The sequence below is a fragment of the Perissodus microlepis genome, chromosome 19, assembly GCF_051167445.1.
Source record: "Perissodus microlepis isolate ML-2025 ecotype Zambia chromosome 19, ASM5116744v1, whole genome shotgun sequence".
NCBI classification, from domain to species: domain Eukaryota; kingdom Metazoa; phylum Chordata; class Actinopteri; order Cichliformes; family Cichlidae; genus Perissodus; species Perissodus microlepis.
Window position 1 is genome coordinate 19,236,397 of NC_140479.1, and position 15,501 is coordinate 19,251,897.

Consider the following 15,501-nt stretch of genomic DNA (forward strand, 5'->3'; position numbering starts at 1 on the left):
AGCTTCAGCAACACTTCCTGTCTACAAATGATGTTTTCGAATCTACAGATCTCTGTTCCAGTGTGTCTGTAAAACTATGTTCATATTCATGTTCTGCTTCTTGCCCACTATAATAAGGAATGTAACTTATATATATATATATATATATATATATATATATATATATATATATATATATATATATATATATAATATTCTGTAACTCTATAACTTCTGTCGGTGCTGTGCTTATTTGGAACCGAATTTCCCAGAGGAACCCACCCGAGGGATTAATAAAGTTTTATCTTATCTTATCTTATCTTATCTTATCTTATCTTATCTTATCTTATCTTATCTTATCTTATCTTATCTTATCTTATCTTATCTTACAGCATGAAATAAAAGTACAATAAAACACTGTGTTTGTATTTACTTAGTTTTGCAATAGATCTTTTATGTTTAATTATTAAACCTTATGCTGCATTGTGAATCTCATACTTTTGCGCAACAGAGTTAAAGATAAAGCTTAACATGTTCATTATATTATAATTACAATAGCGGTAGGGGAAAATTAAGGGGATTTAATATTTTTTTCTATCAATGCATCCATCGCAGCAGCCATGTTTTAGAAAAGATAAAATTAAATGATATACATTTTTATGTTAAAACTTCTTATTATAAACTTTTATTTTGTGTATGTGTTTGATGACTCTATTGTTGTGTTCAGTGGACCGGTTATTCTCATCACAGTCTCTTCGCTGCACTCTGCACCTGCAGCCTTCACTCAGACTGAAGGAGGTTTTTGTGCAGCTCTAAATCACTGTGCGCATACTCCACCAGTATGCACACCCATACAGTAATAATCTCCAGCATCTTCAGCCTGAAACCCACTGATGGTTAAAGTGTACTGAGAACCAGATCTACTGCCACTGAATCGAGACGGAGTTCCTGAGGAGCGAGTTGATGCTTGATATATAAGAAGTTTGGGAGGCTGTCCAGGTTTCTGAATGTACCAACTGAGATCAGCACCAATATCTGAACTTCCTGTGGCGCTGATGGTCACGGTCCCACCAAGACTGACAGGTTTGGATTTATCAGCCTGAGTAAGAAATTTATTGGCCAAGGAATCTGAAATGATAAACAAAATTAAATCTGATTAAAAAAAAATCTTGATAATCACCAGCGAAGATTACGATAAAACTAAAACATTTAAATGAAAAAGTTAATAAATGTTTAGAAATTCTCACCTTGCATTAGAAAACCCAACACGAGAGTCAGAGTTGCTATCAACATCATCTTGATGCAGTTTTCAGTGTGAGTGCATGAAAACAGTTCAGACTCTCACTGAAAGGAGAACTTAAACTCCAAAGATCAGTGATGCATAAAATCATGCAAAATGCATTTGGGCACATCTGTCCCTGTGAAACTGAGAGAGGGGGGGAGTAAGATAACTCTGCATATCCCTGTGGACTGAATATGCAGAAATGTGACTTCCCACTTCCATGCCTGTGGCTTTCTTATCTTTGCAAGATTACCCAAGGAAGCCAAGGAAGGTCTTTTCAACCATAGATAGTCGCAGACTGCCCTCTGCTGACAATCCAAATTCACAACAACTCTTGGTAAATGTCCATGATCATGTGTATCAGTTAATCTTGGTGCTTCATCCGTGACGTTAGAAACACTGCAGAGACCAAGATTGTATCGCAACAACAGTGTTCCAAGCTTTAAATGTTCATGTATGAGTTTTCAGTGGCTCCTACATTACCATTAGTCATTAATATCATGTCAAAATCCCAGTATTACATCTAATTCTATAAACCAAGTTTAATGAGTCAAGAAACTGGTTTGGTAAAACCTTTCTGCAAAACTCTGAACATCTTCTCTTGCAGCCAAACACATTTTTTGTAGTTTTCCCATTGTGATGTATAATGATAACCACTGAAGGCAGAATTTCAACACAGCTTATCAATCATTATTGATAACCATTATTTCTTGAACAAACATCTCTAAAATTGTTGCATTTTGTTGCTACTGATGTGATGAAACTAATGTGAGTGAGTTCAGAGTAAAGGCAAATCTGAGCTGAAGGTGGATCCAGAAATAGATGGAAACCATTTGAAAGAAATGATGAAGATGAAGACGGAGACAAAGATCAGGAACAGCAATTTCAAATGAAATTTTTGTAACTGTGTTGGACTATATTTTTGCACATGCAATGAAAACCGAATTTTGAACAGAATTCAAAAAAGCACTGGCTATTTTATTAAGTACACGGGATGCCACAGCATAACACAAATATCTCAAGACACAATGACATGGCAGCTTCTCACTGTATTTAGGCACGTAGTCATGTTCAAGATGATCTGCTGAACTTCAAACTGAGCAGCAGTTAAATCAGGTGATTTAAGTGACTTTGAATTTGACACAATTGTTTGTGCCAGCTGTTTGTTCTGTTTCCCACAAAGAAATTTCTAGGGTTTACAGACAATCATCTTATGATCTGAAAAAGAGAAAATGCCTAAGGAAGGCAGTATCAATGTGTTTGTTTTCTTTATTTGCATGTTTTTGGGGAGTTTTTTGATACCAGAGTTCAAAGGAGAATAGGATAGGAAAGCAACAATAATTCAAATAATCATTCATTACAACTAAGTAATGCGGAAGCGATCCTTCAAACCTTGAACCAGATAGACTGCAGCAGTGGAAGGCCACACAGGATGCATCTCCTGTCAGGTAAGAACAGGAAACAAACTATAATTCACCAAAACTAAACAAAATAGGATTGGAAAATGTTTGCTGGTATAATAAGTCTCGATTTCTCCTGTGATGTTCGGATAGTTTGGTCAGAATTTGACATACACACATGAAAGCACAGATCCACACTGACTTGTATCAACAGTTCAACCAGTGCCAGTGATGTACAATAATGATATGAGTGATATTTTCTTGGCATATGTTGGTCCCCACCAGAGATGGGTAGTAACGCGTTACTTGTAATGCGTTACTGTAATCCGATTACTTTTTTCAAGTAACGAGTAAAGTAAGGGATTACTATTGCAAAAACGGTAATTAGATTACCGTTACTTTCCCGTAGGAACGCTGTGTTACTGCGTTACTAAAACCGTGATTTTTTTGCAAGAATGTCTCATGACAGTGATGTAAGCGAGTGCGACGTTTGTGGCAACAGCTGTGTGCAGATCAACAATGGATCATATATCGACTGCGGGAGAGAGTATGAGCCTGCAGCGTTTAAAGCTTGGGAGTACTGACCTTACTTTGAGTTTGACTCCATAAAAAGTGACAAAAACATTAACGTCCGTTGTGCGTGGGAAGAAAACTTCTTTTTACAGCGGAAAAAATCCCCCTAAACTTCCAAGCAAGCACCGAGTGCGCTATGACGTAATGGGAAATTCACAGAGAAACTCGCGAATTCTTCCACTGACCACTGCGACACACCTGCACCAGGGTAAACCTCCGTCTGCCCTACTCCTGCTTTACAGGTGAAAATAGAGCAAAAGGACCGCTGAGTATTTGACTTTATTTATTTTCTGCTGTGTTTTACTTGCATCTATTTGAAAGAGTGAGTGTTAACACAAAATATATATATATATTATGTGCTGGAATGTGCAGAAAATAGGTTTAAATGTTAAACAAATTTCTTCCAGTCAGAGAATGGTGCATATAATTAAATTTTTTCTTGATGCATAAAGTTAAAAGATTAAAACTAATAAAACAAGTTTTAAAAAGAGACTTTTTCATTTGATTACATTTTGTATGATGGATTATGCAGAAAAAGTAGAATTGGGCTGAAAGATCTATCGCTTTATCACCTATTCAGGCTGTAAATCGTGTTTTTAAAAAGTAACTAAGTAATTAATTACTTTTGAAAATAAGTAATCAGTAAAGTAACGGGATTACTTTTTTGGGGAAGTAATCAGTAATTAATTACTGATTACTTTTTTCAAGTAACTTGACCAACACTGGTCCCCACATCTTTATTATTTTTGTAGAACTGAAACAAGCAGAGTTCGGAAAGACCTGTGTTACAATTTGTGAAAACTGTTCTTTTATTTACATTTTGTGAAGTATTTGAAATGGTGTGTAATGAATCTGTTATTATTTTGGCTGGTTATTTGTATTATCTAATGACTGTTTTACAGTTTCTCTCTTAAAGCAGTTCTCAAAAGTGTAATGCAGATTTTTAAGCTCCTCATTCAAATTTCCTCTTCAATCACATCCCAAAGTTGCTCTACTCGACTGAGATGTGATGACTGAAGGTATCATGAAGTACTGTGTGCCAGGCAGTGGACCCAAATGCAGGACTCGCCCGACAGACTTTATTAGCTGGCAAATGGCAGACTTAATAAAGAGCTAGGTCTTCTGCTGCTGTAGCCCATCTGTGCCATGTGCGTTCATAGGTCTTCTTTTGCATACCTTGTTTGTAACAAATGCCTATTTGAGGTGCTGTTGCCTTCCTATCAGGTCAAGGTACTCATTCTCCTATGACCATGAGATGAACAAGGTATTTTCACCCGTTACCGCTCACTGACACTTTCTGTTTTTCAGACCATTCTCTGTATTGGATTAACGAGCAGTTTAGAAAGATCTGAGTTACATGTCCTGAACAATATTTGTTTTGTACTTTGGTTGTTTGCTGTAAGGTTTTGTCTACTCAGATTGCTGTGACTCAGCTTGTGAACACACAGAAATCCATGGGTGAGGTGGTTTTTGTTACACAAATGTAAAGCTGCGAGGCTGCAGGCAGTGGCTACTTCCACTGTTACAATAATTATTTTCTTTTATAAAAAAACACGACTGGTTTTATTATATAAAAATTTCAAACGCTTTTTAAAAGTTTACTTTACTGCAACAGCTTATTGCAGGTTTTTAATATATCCTGGTTGCCAACATTGAAATCACAAGATTTCAATGTTGCATAAACACCCTTTTTCCTAAGAATCAAGACCTGCCTAGACAATTACACTCTACATACAACTTTTATTGTCATAAGCTACTGGAATCAAGAGTCAACACTGGGATATTAAAGTTGTTCTCAATCACTTTGGTGTAATTCTCACATCAGGAGCATCACTCTTACCGTTCTTAATGCAGTTTTCAAAACAGTTAAGGCATTTTAACTGACTCATCCTTGCAAAAGGCTAGTAAATCACTTCATCTCTGTGATTACTGAATAAAAACCTTGAAATGACACAATTATGCAACTATATGCATCAGAAAACACACAAAACAATATATACAAACTGAGAACATAGCACCAATTACTGTGTAGTCCAGTAAAGTCATGCTAGTAAGATTCAGCAACCACTTTATTAGGTACAACAGAGTACTTTGAGCTGAGAGGGAAACAGTGACCACTTGTTATAAACAAGGTATGCAGAAGAGCATCTCTGAACTAACAACACATCAGACCTTGATGCAGATGGGCTACAGCGTCAGATGACCACACTGGGTGTCATTCCTCTCAGCTAAGAACTTTAAACTGAGGCTACATTTTTCACCGAAATTGCGCAGTAGGAGACTGGGCGGGGGGCTGTATTCAAATGACCTTCCCAATCACCAGATCTCAGTCCAGAAGAGCACCTTTGCCACGTGGTCAAAATTTGAATGAAAACGTGAGCGCAACTGTGTGATGTTATCATGCCAATATGAAGCAAAATCTCTAAGGAATGTTTCCAGCACCTTTTTGAATCTAATTCACAAAGAATTAAGGCAATGCTGAAGGCAAAAGGCGGTCCAGCCCAGCACTACCAAGATGTACCTAATAAATTGTTTGAAGAGTGCACATCTATATAATATATGCTTATGTGTAATTAACATTCCTTTAATGTGCACTGGTGACACAAGAGTATGTGTTTCTTTTTGTTTCAATAAAACCTCTTCTGAGAAAATGTGTTTGTATTTGCTTTCAGTTGAAGGGCAACTTCACTGCTACCACTGACAGTGACTGGCCTTACTCTTTCTTACATTGCAAGAACTTTTTATACATGTGTACAGCTTTTTAGTATATTCTGGTTAGCAACAGAGAGACGTTTTCTGATAGAAATGTGAACACCTCATGCAGATTTCCCAGGTTTTTCTTAAAAAGTCTTACCTGCCTGGACAAGTGTACTGTCCAAACAACAGTTAAAGTCATAGGCCGCTACGATCGAGAATTAGCACGTTTATTAGTGTGCATGGATACACACTGATAAAAACTTAGTAAACAGTCAAGCCTTGTAAGTCAAATATTAAATTCATCCGGTGTAACTGCAGGAGTGGATGTGTGGGGAAATTAAAGCATTTTAAGGATGATAGCGGCCCAACAGACTTTTTTTAAATTTTATTTTATTAGTAAAATTAACATATAAACAAAATGCACCATATATTACACATTCAGAGAATAAACATTCCTTACATATTAGCAACTTTCATACATAGGAAAAAGAAAATATAAAGATGGGGTCACATAATTTAACAGATTATTAACTCACTAACGGCCCAACAGACTAGCAATGTTTCCTGGACCTCCAAATGACTGAGCTTCTTCAAACGTGGGCAGCACAAACCGTTTATTTCATCAACTGTAGCGGCCAGCTTTTGTCAGTCGAGCTTTGTGATTGGTCAGACACATCCAGGCTCCTCCCCTCTGCCGCCACAGCCCGGTGGAGTCATCGGACACCCTCACAGCGGCAAGTTTCTGGGCAAGTTATCAAGCAAAGGTTAGTAAGTAAACCGCCCGTTTTCTTGTAAACTCCTCGAATTTGGGGTCATGTAACATTTGTTTTGTCTTCTGTACGGTTTTGTTTCGGTCGCAGGTTCGGGAAGGCCCGAAAATGAGTCACTTTAAGGAGCGCTTCGTGACTCTGCTCCATGAGAAGAACTTTGTGACTGATCAGTTGGCAACACTGGAGCAAAAAACGGGAGTGAAGAGAGAGTATATCGCCTTGGGTATGTTAACAGCTCACGAGAATAAACGAACAGCTAGCTACACAAATGTACTTTAAAACACTGGAGGTGTTTATTAACTTTTGCTTAGGAGTTACCCCTCTCCTCCAATACTTGGCACAATCTTCGTGTTAAACAAGTATGCCAACGTTAGCTTTTTAGCTGGTAAGCTGTCACTCAAACGGAAACTGGAACACAGTTGTGGTTGCAGTGTTCGTGAGTAGTAGATGTTTCATATCCTCCCTCTCTCTGTTAGCTTGCTCATTTTATTTCTCTCTCATGCAAGAATACCAAAGTTCATCCAGCTCAGGCCCTAATGCTTCACTACTGCGTTTGACCTGGTTTAAAAGTACAAACACACACACCTATATGTACACACACAAATCTATTTCGAAGCGTTGCTGCTGAATGAACTGCTTCTAATATTCGAGATCCACCACCAGCTGATCTCAGGGGTATTTTTATCATGTCCTGAAATATCCAGGGTCAGAAATGGAGGGAGATTCTAGGATGACTGGTTATACAGCTGCAAACAGATCCACTCCTTTATTGCAAACGGCGCCCCATACTCCTTAGCTGTTGGGAGTTTTGTTTTGACGCTACTTTGTAGTCAGTTTGCACAGTTAAAGTCAATAAATTTCAGACACCTCAGGCAAGGTTGTGCTTAGGATGCCACTCGGCTACAGGAAATACCAGGGTGACCTACATTCAAACTCACTGTCTTTACTCTCAATTGATCAAAAACGGTTGTCTGTTCATGGCAGAACAATGGCATGCCTTCAGGATAACCAATTTCAAGGTCGCAAAGGATGAGAATCTTTAGTACTGTATGTGAAGTGCGTTGTTTGAATACTACATACTAAAACCTGAATACAGGCAAAGATAAGAAGTTCTAACAAACAGTACTCCAACATAAGTAAAAATGCAAAGATGACTTTAAAAAAGTACATTTGGTGACTAATGTTGATAATTGAAGGTTTAAAAATCTCTATCACCAATATTTCATCAGCAGATTTATTTTTATGTAACAAATACTACATATTTTGGGAAGGATCCTTCAAAATAACTATGGCTTTTATATATGTGTATACACAAAACAAAACATGTCATACTTTTTCATTAATGTAAAAAAAAAAAATTAGACACAACATTTCAGATCTATACACACGTGTAGCATAGAAAAGCCAAACGTTGCAATTGAATGAGATATTAAGCACAAGCTTTTTTTTTTGTAGACTTTTTTGGGTTTTACTGGAAGTGGTTAACCATTAAACACGTGGCAGTAAGCCTTAGTAAGAACCATGTTGGGCATGCCTGCTGTTGTTGTATGGGCTTATATTTTCATATATATATATATATATATATATATATGCAAAAAGCCAGTAGTATAAGTAAGGCGATTTTGTACTCAAGTTGATGTTGAACACCGTCTATCTCAAGTACTTCAGAATGATTCCAGTTACGCAGTTGCTCTCAAAAGATTGATAAAACAACCGCTTGCACAGACAGTTGCTGTCAGTCAGTGTTTCTGTTTTAGATCTACATGCAAGTACATCCATGTTTTGTTTTGTTTTCCCACACCCTCCAGCAGACTGAATTGCAAAACAAATACTCTGGACTGTATGTAAACACTTCTACCTGTCTCTACCCTATAATTAATTAATAGAACCGTACAGAGCAGCCAAATTATACCATCCCCTGTCCTGTTTGCAGAAATATCTACTTAGCGTCTGGCCAATTTGTAAGTGCCGTTATAATGCTTACTTGATATTACGTTCACATTTTGGGGTAAAAATGTGTTGTACACTGAAAAACACTTGAGTACAATAAATTCTTTTCTGATTGCTCACTATAATGTACTGGACTTCACTTTGATCTGAGCTAGTTCAAGAACCAAGCTTTGCAACTGTGTGCTGTTTAGCTGAGAGACATCTCAAGTTCATGCTGACTCCTGCAACACTCTGAAGTGTGAATACTAATGTGCTGACTGGAGTAGAGATGCCTCAAGTCAGCTGTGTGCAGCCAGTTGACTGGGTGTTAGTAGTTGTGCATAAACGTCACATTTTTAAAGTCAACTTCCACCCCTCACCCACTGTACTCATAACAATGGATCTTTGTCATCATTTGAAATTAAGTCAAACTGGATTTTTAGCTGACCTTCAAAAATTATGTAAAAAATACTTTTGAGTCATTCATCACAAGATCACACATCTATGTAATGACTTCTGTGCACATTTTCAGTTGTTCCACAACAAAGATGTTAATGAATATAGATACACAATCATTGTCCAAGAGAACTCCATGAGTTTCTTTGTCCAATTATTTACTGCTATAATAAAAATCAAGCAGTTGTGGTTTCATTATTTATCCAGTTTCTTAACTACTACATTTCAGGGTTATGAAGTAATGACTCTATGTAAGCTGTCAAAATCTAGTGGGGAAAAAAGCATTTTCTTTATTGCTGGCACATTGGTTTGAAAATTACCATATGCTTTTAGTGCTTTGTGCTGCAGCTGGTGTGTTTATTTACACTGGCCATTGTCTGTAACCTAGCCTGGGGTCTTCGCTGTCAACCGGTTCTTCCAGTTTGGTCTTCATTAGGGAGAGAGAGAGGGAGAGGGCGTGAGCTGGATAGGCTGGGATCAGCACAGATATTTGTATATGAGCTGTGACAAACAAATGAGATGTAAAGAGCAGGCAATGGTTACAACAGGATCATATGCTTTTAGTGCTTTTGATAATGTATGACCTTTTATATTAGCTGAATTTAAATGAACAGTTGAGTTTTGCATAAATTTTAATAGTATATTGAAGTACTGACATCTACAGTACCTTGGAGATTACACAATGTTTGTTTTTGTTCTGTTTTACATCAACTCGCAACGGAGTCACCTTAGTTACATTTTATACTGACTCTCTGTGTGTTAATCAACTCTGCATTGCTTGAAACTCCACCTGCCTCTGAAAGCTACCACCCGTTCATCCCCGCAGAGATCCGTAGCAGGGATATAGTATTATTAATGTATTTAGTAAGCAGTAACTGGGCTACAAGCAGTGTCCCAATATTCCTCGTTTGTTTTCTTGACAATTTTGTGGTAGCAAATATTTTTATGATTAAAAATATTGCAAGTGCACATATAAATATGTTACAGGGATGAGAGGTGACCCCACTTGGCTTGTTTTTTCAGGTTTACATGAATAGAGTTCCTACGAAATTTTGATAAGATGTTATTCAAAACTCAGTGTTAAAAAAGCTGAAGAAATATTATTGGGAAAATCTCGAGTATGTGACAGAAATTGGTAGGTAAACCTTTGCATGCTAAACTGTAGTGTGTATCTGCTGTTTGTTAATTGAATTCAAAGTTACCAGTTGGCAGTTCTGTAGTATTTCTGGTTTTTCAGTTACATGTTTATTATCTTTATTCATGGCTATATCATGCCTTAATGCTGTGTTCTAGACCATATTATATTATCCATATACCGTATTTACTTTTTAGCATGGCAGAGAGTAATTTCGTGCCAGTCAATAAATAAGGAACTTGAGTCATTTCCACTCAAAGTCAGTCTGTTTCCTTAGACACAAAGTATACACACTGAATTGGGAAGTCATGTTTTTAAGATAGTGATTGAATTGTAGTTTCACATACTACACACTATCATAAACATATTATATTAAGTTGCATAAAACCTGTGGTGTTGTGGAGTCGATCATGCCCGAGGTGTGTAGGCTTGAAGTTTATACTTTCATGTGGCTTAATGAGCTTTGAAATGTATTTAAAAAAAATCAACTCTTGTTTTGGCTGCATTAATATCAGTGTTTGGTGTGTGTTCAGTGCTCCTCCTGATCCTGGTACTGTGTTTTCCTCATATCCTGTAATGTAGCTTGACATTAGAAGTGTTTGTAAAGTAACTGGATAACCTCACACTCCCCTCCCTGTCGCGCCGTCTGCTCTCAGCTCACTGCCGCCTCTCGTGTTTCTCTCTCTGCAGGTTTCCTGAGTTTTGTTGCGATATATCTTCTGTTTGGATATGGAGCCTCACTACTCTGCAACCTGATTGGATTTGTCTATCCAGCATATTTCTCGTATGTATGACATCTGTTCAAAAAAATGTCCACTCTAATATATGAACACTTCTTTTAGAATCCAAAGTTCAATGTCAGCCCAACCCAAGACTGCTATTACTAATACTAATTATGGCTTTTTCAAGGTAGTCAGTCTGATAATACCAGTTCATATCTGTGTTACTGATGTGTTTTAGTGGAATGCTGCATTGTTAATCATTAAATATCCTTGATAAGACTAGTGCTTTACCTGCCGTTACATGAAAAAAAGAACATGACAAAAGTCTATTTTGCCTCTTGTATTTAACAGACTTTTAGAGATTGCTGACCATTTCCTATTCTTTCAGTGTTATTATGAAAAGCAGGTTAGATTAAATCAGTGTAAACATGCATTGCTTGCATGCCTGTGTCTATGTTGAAGCATGTATGGGGCATTGTAATTTCTTTACTTCTTACTGGCTGTAAAATTAGGTTTTTCTATCCGATTTTCTTTCCTACAGGATTGTTTCTTTGTGTAACTGAAGCTCAATAAGACAATAATGCGGGAAAAGAAAAAGCTTTACTAAAAAAGGCTACATTGGAAAATAAGTTTGACTAACTTTGCTAAAGAATTTATTTTTACATATAAGAATTTTGGTGTGGGATAATTACAGTGGGCAGTAACTCATTCAGTGTACGTATTGGCATAAATTCTGATATTCATACTGTTGACCAACTTTCAGCTCACCAAATCACATCATGCATGTCCCCATGAGACCACCTGTACTACAGCCACGAATTTTTGTAGAAACTAACAGAGCTGCATGTAAGAACGTAAATGTCTGATGGAGTTAAACAGTCTTTATCAGCTCTCTAATACAAAGTGATGTGCAGTGATTTGCACTGATGGGAGAGAAGCACAGATAATAGTTGAATTTGTGGTTTTCAAGTGGTCATCGTATGTACCTTCTGCTTCTGGCAGCATTCTGGACTAAATGAAGCTACTTCCAGTAGTGAATTCATCTCCAGCTCTGTGTTTGGGAAAGGGCAACTTGAGACAGTGTCTCTACAAGTTTTGGGTTTTTTTCCCCTATAGTTCATGTAGCTTTGCAGAATACATTGACCCTCTCCTTTCGTGAATTTCTTGTTGTACAGTGCTGCTAATTGTCACATTCGCATAATATCATCATATCAGGTTTAGACTTTTAATGTTAATGTACCATGGATGTCGTGACCTCATCAGTCTCTTGTTCTCCTCTCCATTCAGTATTAAGGCCATCGAGAGCAATATTAAGGAGGATGACACACAGTGGCTCACCTACTGGGTTGTTTACGGACTCTTCAGCGTTGTTGAGTTCTTCTCTGACATCTTCCTCTTCTGGTTCCCCTTTTACTATGCTGGCAAGGTAGGCTGACATTTTAATATGGTTTTTGTGGTTATTTTGTACATTATCACTGTATGCAGCTGACACTGGCCCAAGTCTGCCCACACTGTCATGCCTTAGATAGTCATACTGTCTTGAATTACATAAGGGCAGATGGCTTTTCTTTTACAGTGGCGCTTGCCAACACCACCCTCTTGTGGATATTTTGTGTAACTGCTAAATAAAGAATGCACTATGCAGAAATGTTTTTACCAAAAAAAAAATAATAACAATAATAATATGACATAATGGAAACAAAAAGCCACCATACTGATGAAACACTGTGGTCTTATTGTTATGACGACTTTGGCTCACCTTCATTAAAACACTATGTTTATATTGAAAACCTTAATCCCAGTATACATTTGTTGATTGAACAACAACTAAGACTGCAGCTAACCCTTCATTTTCATTATCATTTCATTATATTATATTCATAAAATGTATAGCTCTCCCTTTTATTATAACAGAAAATTTGCTCTTTTTACAGTGTTTGTTCCTCATATGGTGTATGGCTCCAGTAACGTGGAACGGCTCCGAAATCCTGTACAAGCGCGTGATCCGACCATTTTTTCTGAAACACCAGGCCACCATGGAGAGTATGGTCAGCGATCTGAGTGCCAAGGCTAAGAACATAACTGAGACCGTCACAAAGGAGGGTGAGCCCTTCACAGTGTACATGCAAGTACAGCCACGTTTATACTCTGCATGTATCGCAGCAACACATTAATACACCAGACAAACTTGTGCATGACCACACAGTTTCACACTGTCAGAATATATCCTCATATACAGCAGTCTTATATTTTTCATGTATTTTCTATAAAATATTATGGGTTTTTTCTGTTCTGTTTTGTCCTTCCCTGTATTTTTCATCAGCTGTTAACCGGGCCCTCAACCACGAAAAGGACCAGTAAGAAACATGGGAAAGCTGAGTGACAGGAAATATGTGATTTCACTTTTGGATTGCCCTCCTCCTCCTTCTATGACACTCTGGTGACTGGTTTCCATCCTCTCTTCACATCATGGAAGTGTCACACTTCTAAAATAAATAAAGCCGTTTTTACTTCTACATCAGTTTGCTCCTGTTGGTACTGCTAAGGCAATCGGTGAAACTGTGACCTGTTTTGTGAGCTTTTCTTTTTGTTTGTTTGTTTTAGTGTGACAAAATATGTTAACATAAAAGAAAAATACAGTTTTATACCTGCAAGTACTCTGAGTAGTGGGCATGTCGGCAGTGTTGTCTAACTGAGCCACTAGTGACAGAAAACCATGGTTGAATAACAGTATAGTTATAAAAGCAGGTTACCCTAAGATGTGTTCTTTTTTTTTTCTTTTTTTTAAAATTGACAATCAAAACTGGAACACTTGGGTCATTGGTGTCTTCTTGCTTTTACAAGCTTTATTTTTGTTTATGCAAAGCAGAATTTAAAGCTCGTTATGAAGGTTCTCAGTCTTTAACTTGACTTCTGTGTTTTTTGATGTCTTAATTTATCACCTTGTAATGATGAAGCAATAAAACTGGACCCCTGCGTCTGTCTTTACTATCTGTTTCTTTGAGAATCCCTTTTCCAATCACTTCACATAGTGCCAAATGGGATTTTATTTGTTCTGGATTGCAACATTCACGCAACAGTGATTTTTATTTTTTATTTATTTTTTTAGCAGAGGTAGTGAATCGAGGAAATTGTGCCACTGGATCTGTACCCTGTGAGGATTTTGGTCTTTACAGCAGTATATATCTTTTTTTTTTTTTAATATAGAATTTTATCTGCAGTAATTTTAAAACTGGCATATACCTACCTAAGATTTACACGTTTACCAGTTTCTCATTTGTGTATAATAACTTATAGTGTAATTTCAGACCAGAGGTCACAGGAAATGTTATTTGATGTTTTTATTTTGGGGTTTGTTGCAGGGAAAATACCACTGTCACAGTCTCTTTATTACTTGATCTTTTGACCTGTCCCCTGTAGTACATTTACCAGCTTTCAGATAGCCCAACCACCCACGCATTAATTTGTGTTTTCCTCTTTATTCACGCTTGAGGAGCTCTGAATGGGAGTTCCTTTGTATTTGTGCGCTGGATATAATTCTTTGGAAATGGTGGATGGAGCCAGTGCGGTGGCCACACTCCACCTCAGGGAGAAAGGAAGGAACCCATCTGGAAATGGCTCCTGTGAAGATGTGCCTGCTGGGTGTTGTTGTTGTGTAGTCCCTCAGCCGATGGGTTATTGATTTAACAGAAATGGGACCCAGACACCAGTTATTGCACTTTGTTGCTGTGTGGTTTGAGAAAAGGCTTTTTATTGAGTGTGAGGGCTGTAATGGCTTAGGACAGTGGAAGAAGAGCTAAACGGAAGGAGACAGCATGTGTTGTACATTCACGAATCTTTCTCAACCACCTTTGTGTTTTCGCAAAAAGCTTCGTAAATGTGAATTATTTGTCACGTAGCTCCACTAGAAGGTTAAAGCTTTTGCTTACTGCTATACTAACTTACTCCTGTTTGCATTGCTGCATACAGGTAGAAAGTACTAATGAAAATGTGCCACAAATGTCAACATCTTCACACACTTGTAGGCAGGTCTGATTGTTTTGAAGTCTTGTTTTAGTTTTTTGGTTTGGTCTTGTCTTCTGTTTAAACCACCTCCTCCTCCTCCCTGGTGTTTTCCTCATTATCTCCTCTCCTCAATCGATGCTGCTTGAAAGAACCACGCACGTATGGATCTGCTTCTCCCCGCTCTCCCAAAGCATCTGTAGTTCCCCTTCTTACCGACAGAGGGGGACAAAGACAAGACCTTGCAGATGGAGTTGGTGAGTCATACAGCGAGACCGTCACGTACAGACACCACAGCTCAAAACAAGGCTTGGTCTGACTTGGCCTTGGACCTACCGTGAAGTAGATGCTTATTCACACTTAGCTGTGATGTTACCTGACACTGTCAAGCGGATATTGACATGGGCTGATGATTTATTTAGACTTACTGTTATATCGATGCGTGTTTGTCATCACGTCATTCATTTTTCCATTCTCCACGCTCTGGTTAGCTTTGTATTATACACACCAGTCTACTGCATTCATACGTTCCCGGCGCTCTCCACGGTGCTGAAAC

At 37.8% G+C, this 15,501-nt stretch overlaps 1 protein-coding gene across 2 annotated transcripts; it reads left to right on the top strand.

Annotated features, from left to right (window-relative positions):
- The first annotated feature begins 6,572 nt into the window (after positions 1-6,572).
- On the top strand, positions 6,573-13,919 carry LOC146365859 (receptor expression-enhancing protein 5). 2 transcript variants are annotated; one of them, XM_084914498.1, is made up of 6 exons: positions 6,573-6,695; positions 6,792-6,924; positions 10,912-11,005; positions 12,231-12,369; positions 12,878-13,068; positions 13,267-13,919. In XM_084914498.1, exons 2-6 carry the CDS (start codon positions 6,810-6,812, stop codon positions 13,271-13,273), a joined length of 546 nt encoding a protein of 181 aa, XP_084770624.1. In that variant the 5' UTR covers positions 6,573-6,695; positions 6,792-6,809; the 3' UTR covers positions 13,274-13,919. The 2 variants fall into 2 exon arrangements, with proteins under 2 accessions (XP_084770624.1, XP_084770623.1); XM_084914497.1 differs by having other exon boundaries at positions 6,574-6,695; positions 12,878-13,046.
- The last annotated feature ends 1,582 nt before the right edge of the window (positions 13,920-15,501 follow it).

What these genes read in the sequence shown, in the direction of transcription:
- LOC146365859 (XM_084914497.1), top strand. Translation starts at nt 6,810, where the DNA reads ATGAGTCACTTTAAGGAGCGCTTCGTGACTCTGCTCCATGAGAAGAAC. An exon ending in GTCTATCCAGCATATTTCTC is followed by an intron (nt 11,006 to 12,230) that starts GTATGTATGACA and finishes CTCTCCATTCAG; the next exon opens with TATTAAGGCCATCGAGAGCA. An exon ending in CCTTTTACTATGCTGGCAAG is followed by an intron (nt 12,370 to 12,877) that starts GTAGGCTGACAT and finishes CTCTTTTTACAG; the next exon opens with TGTTTGTTCCTCATATGGTG.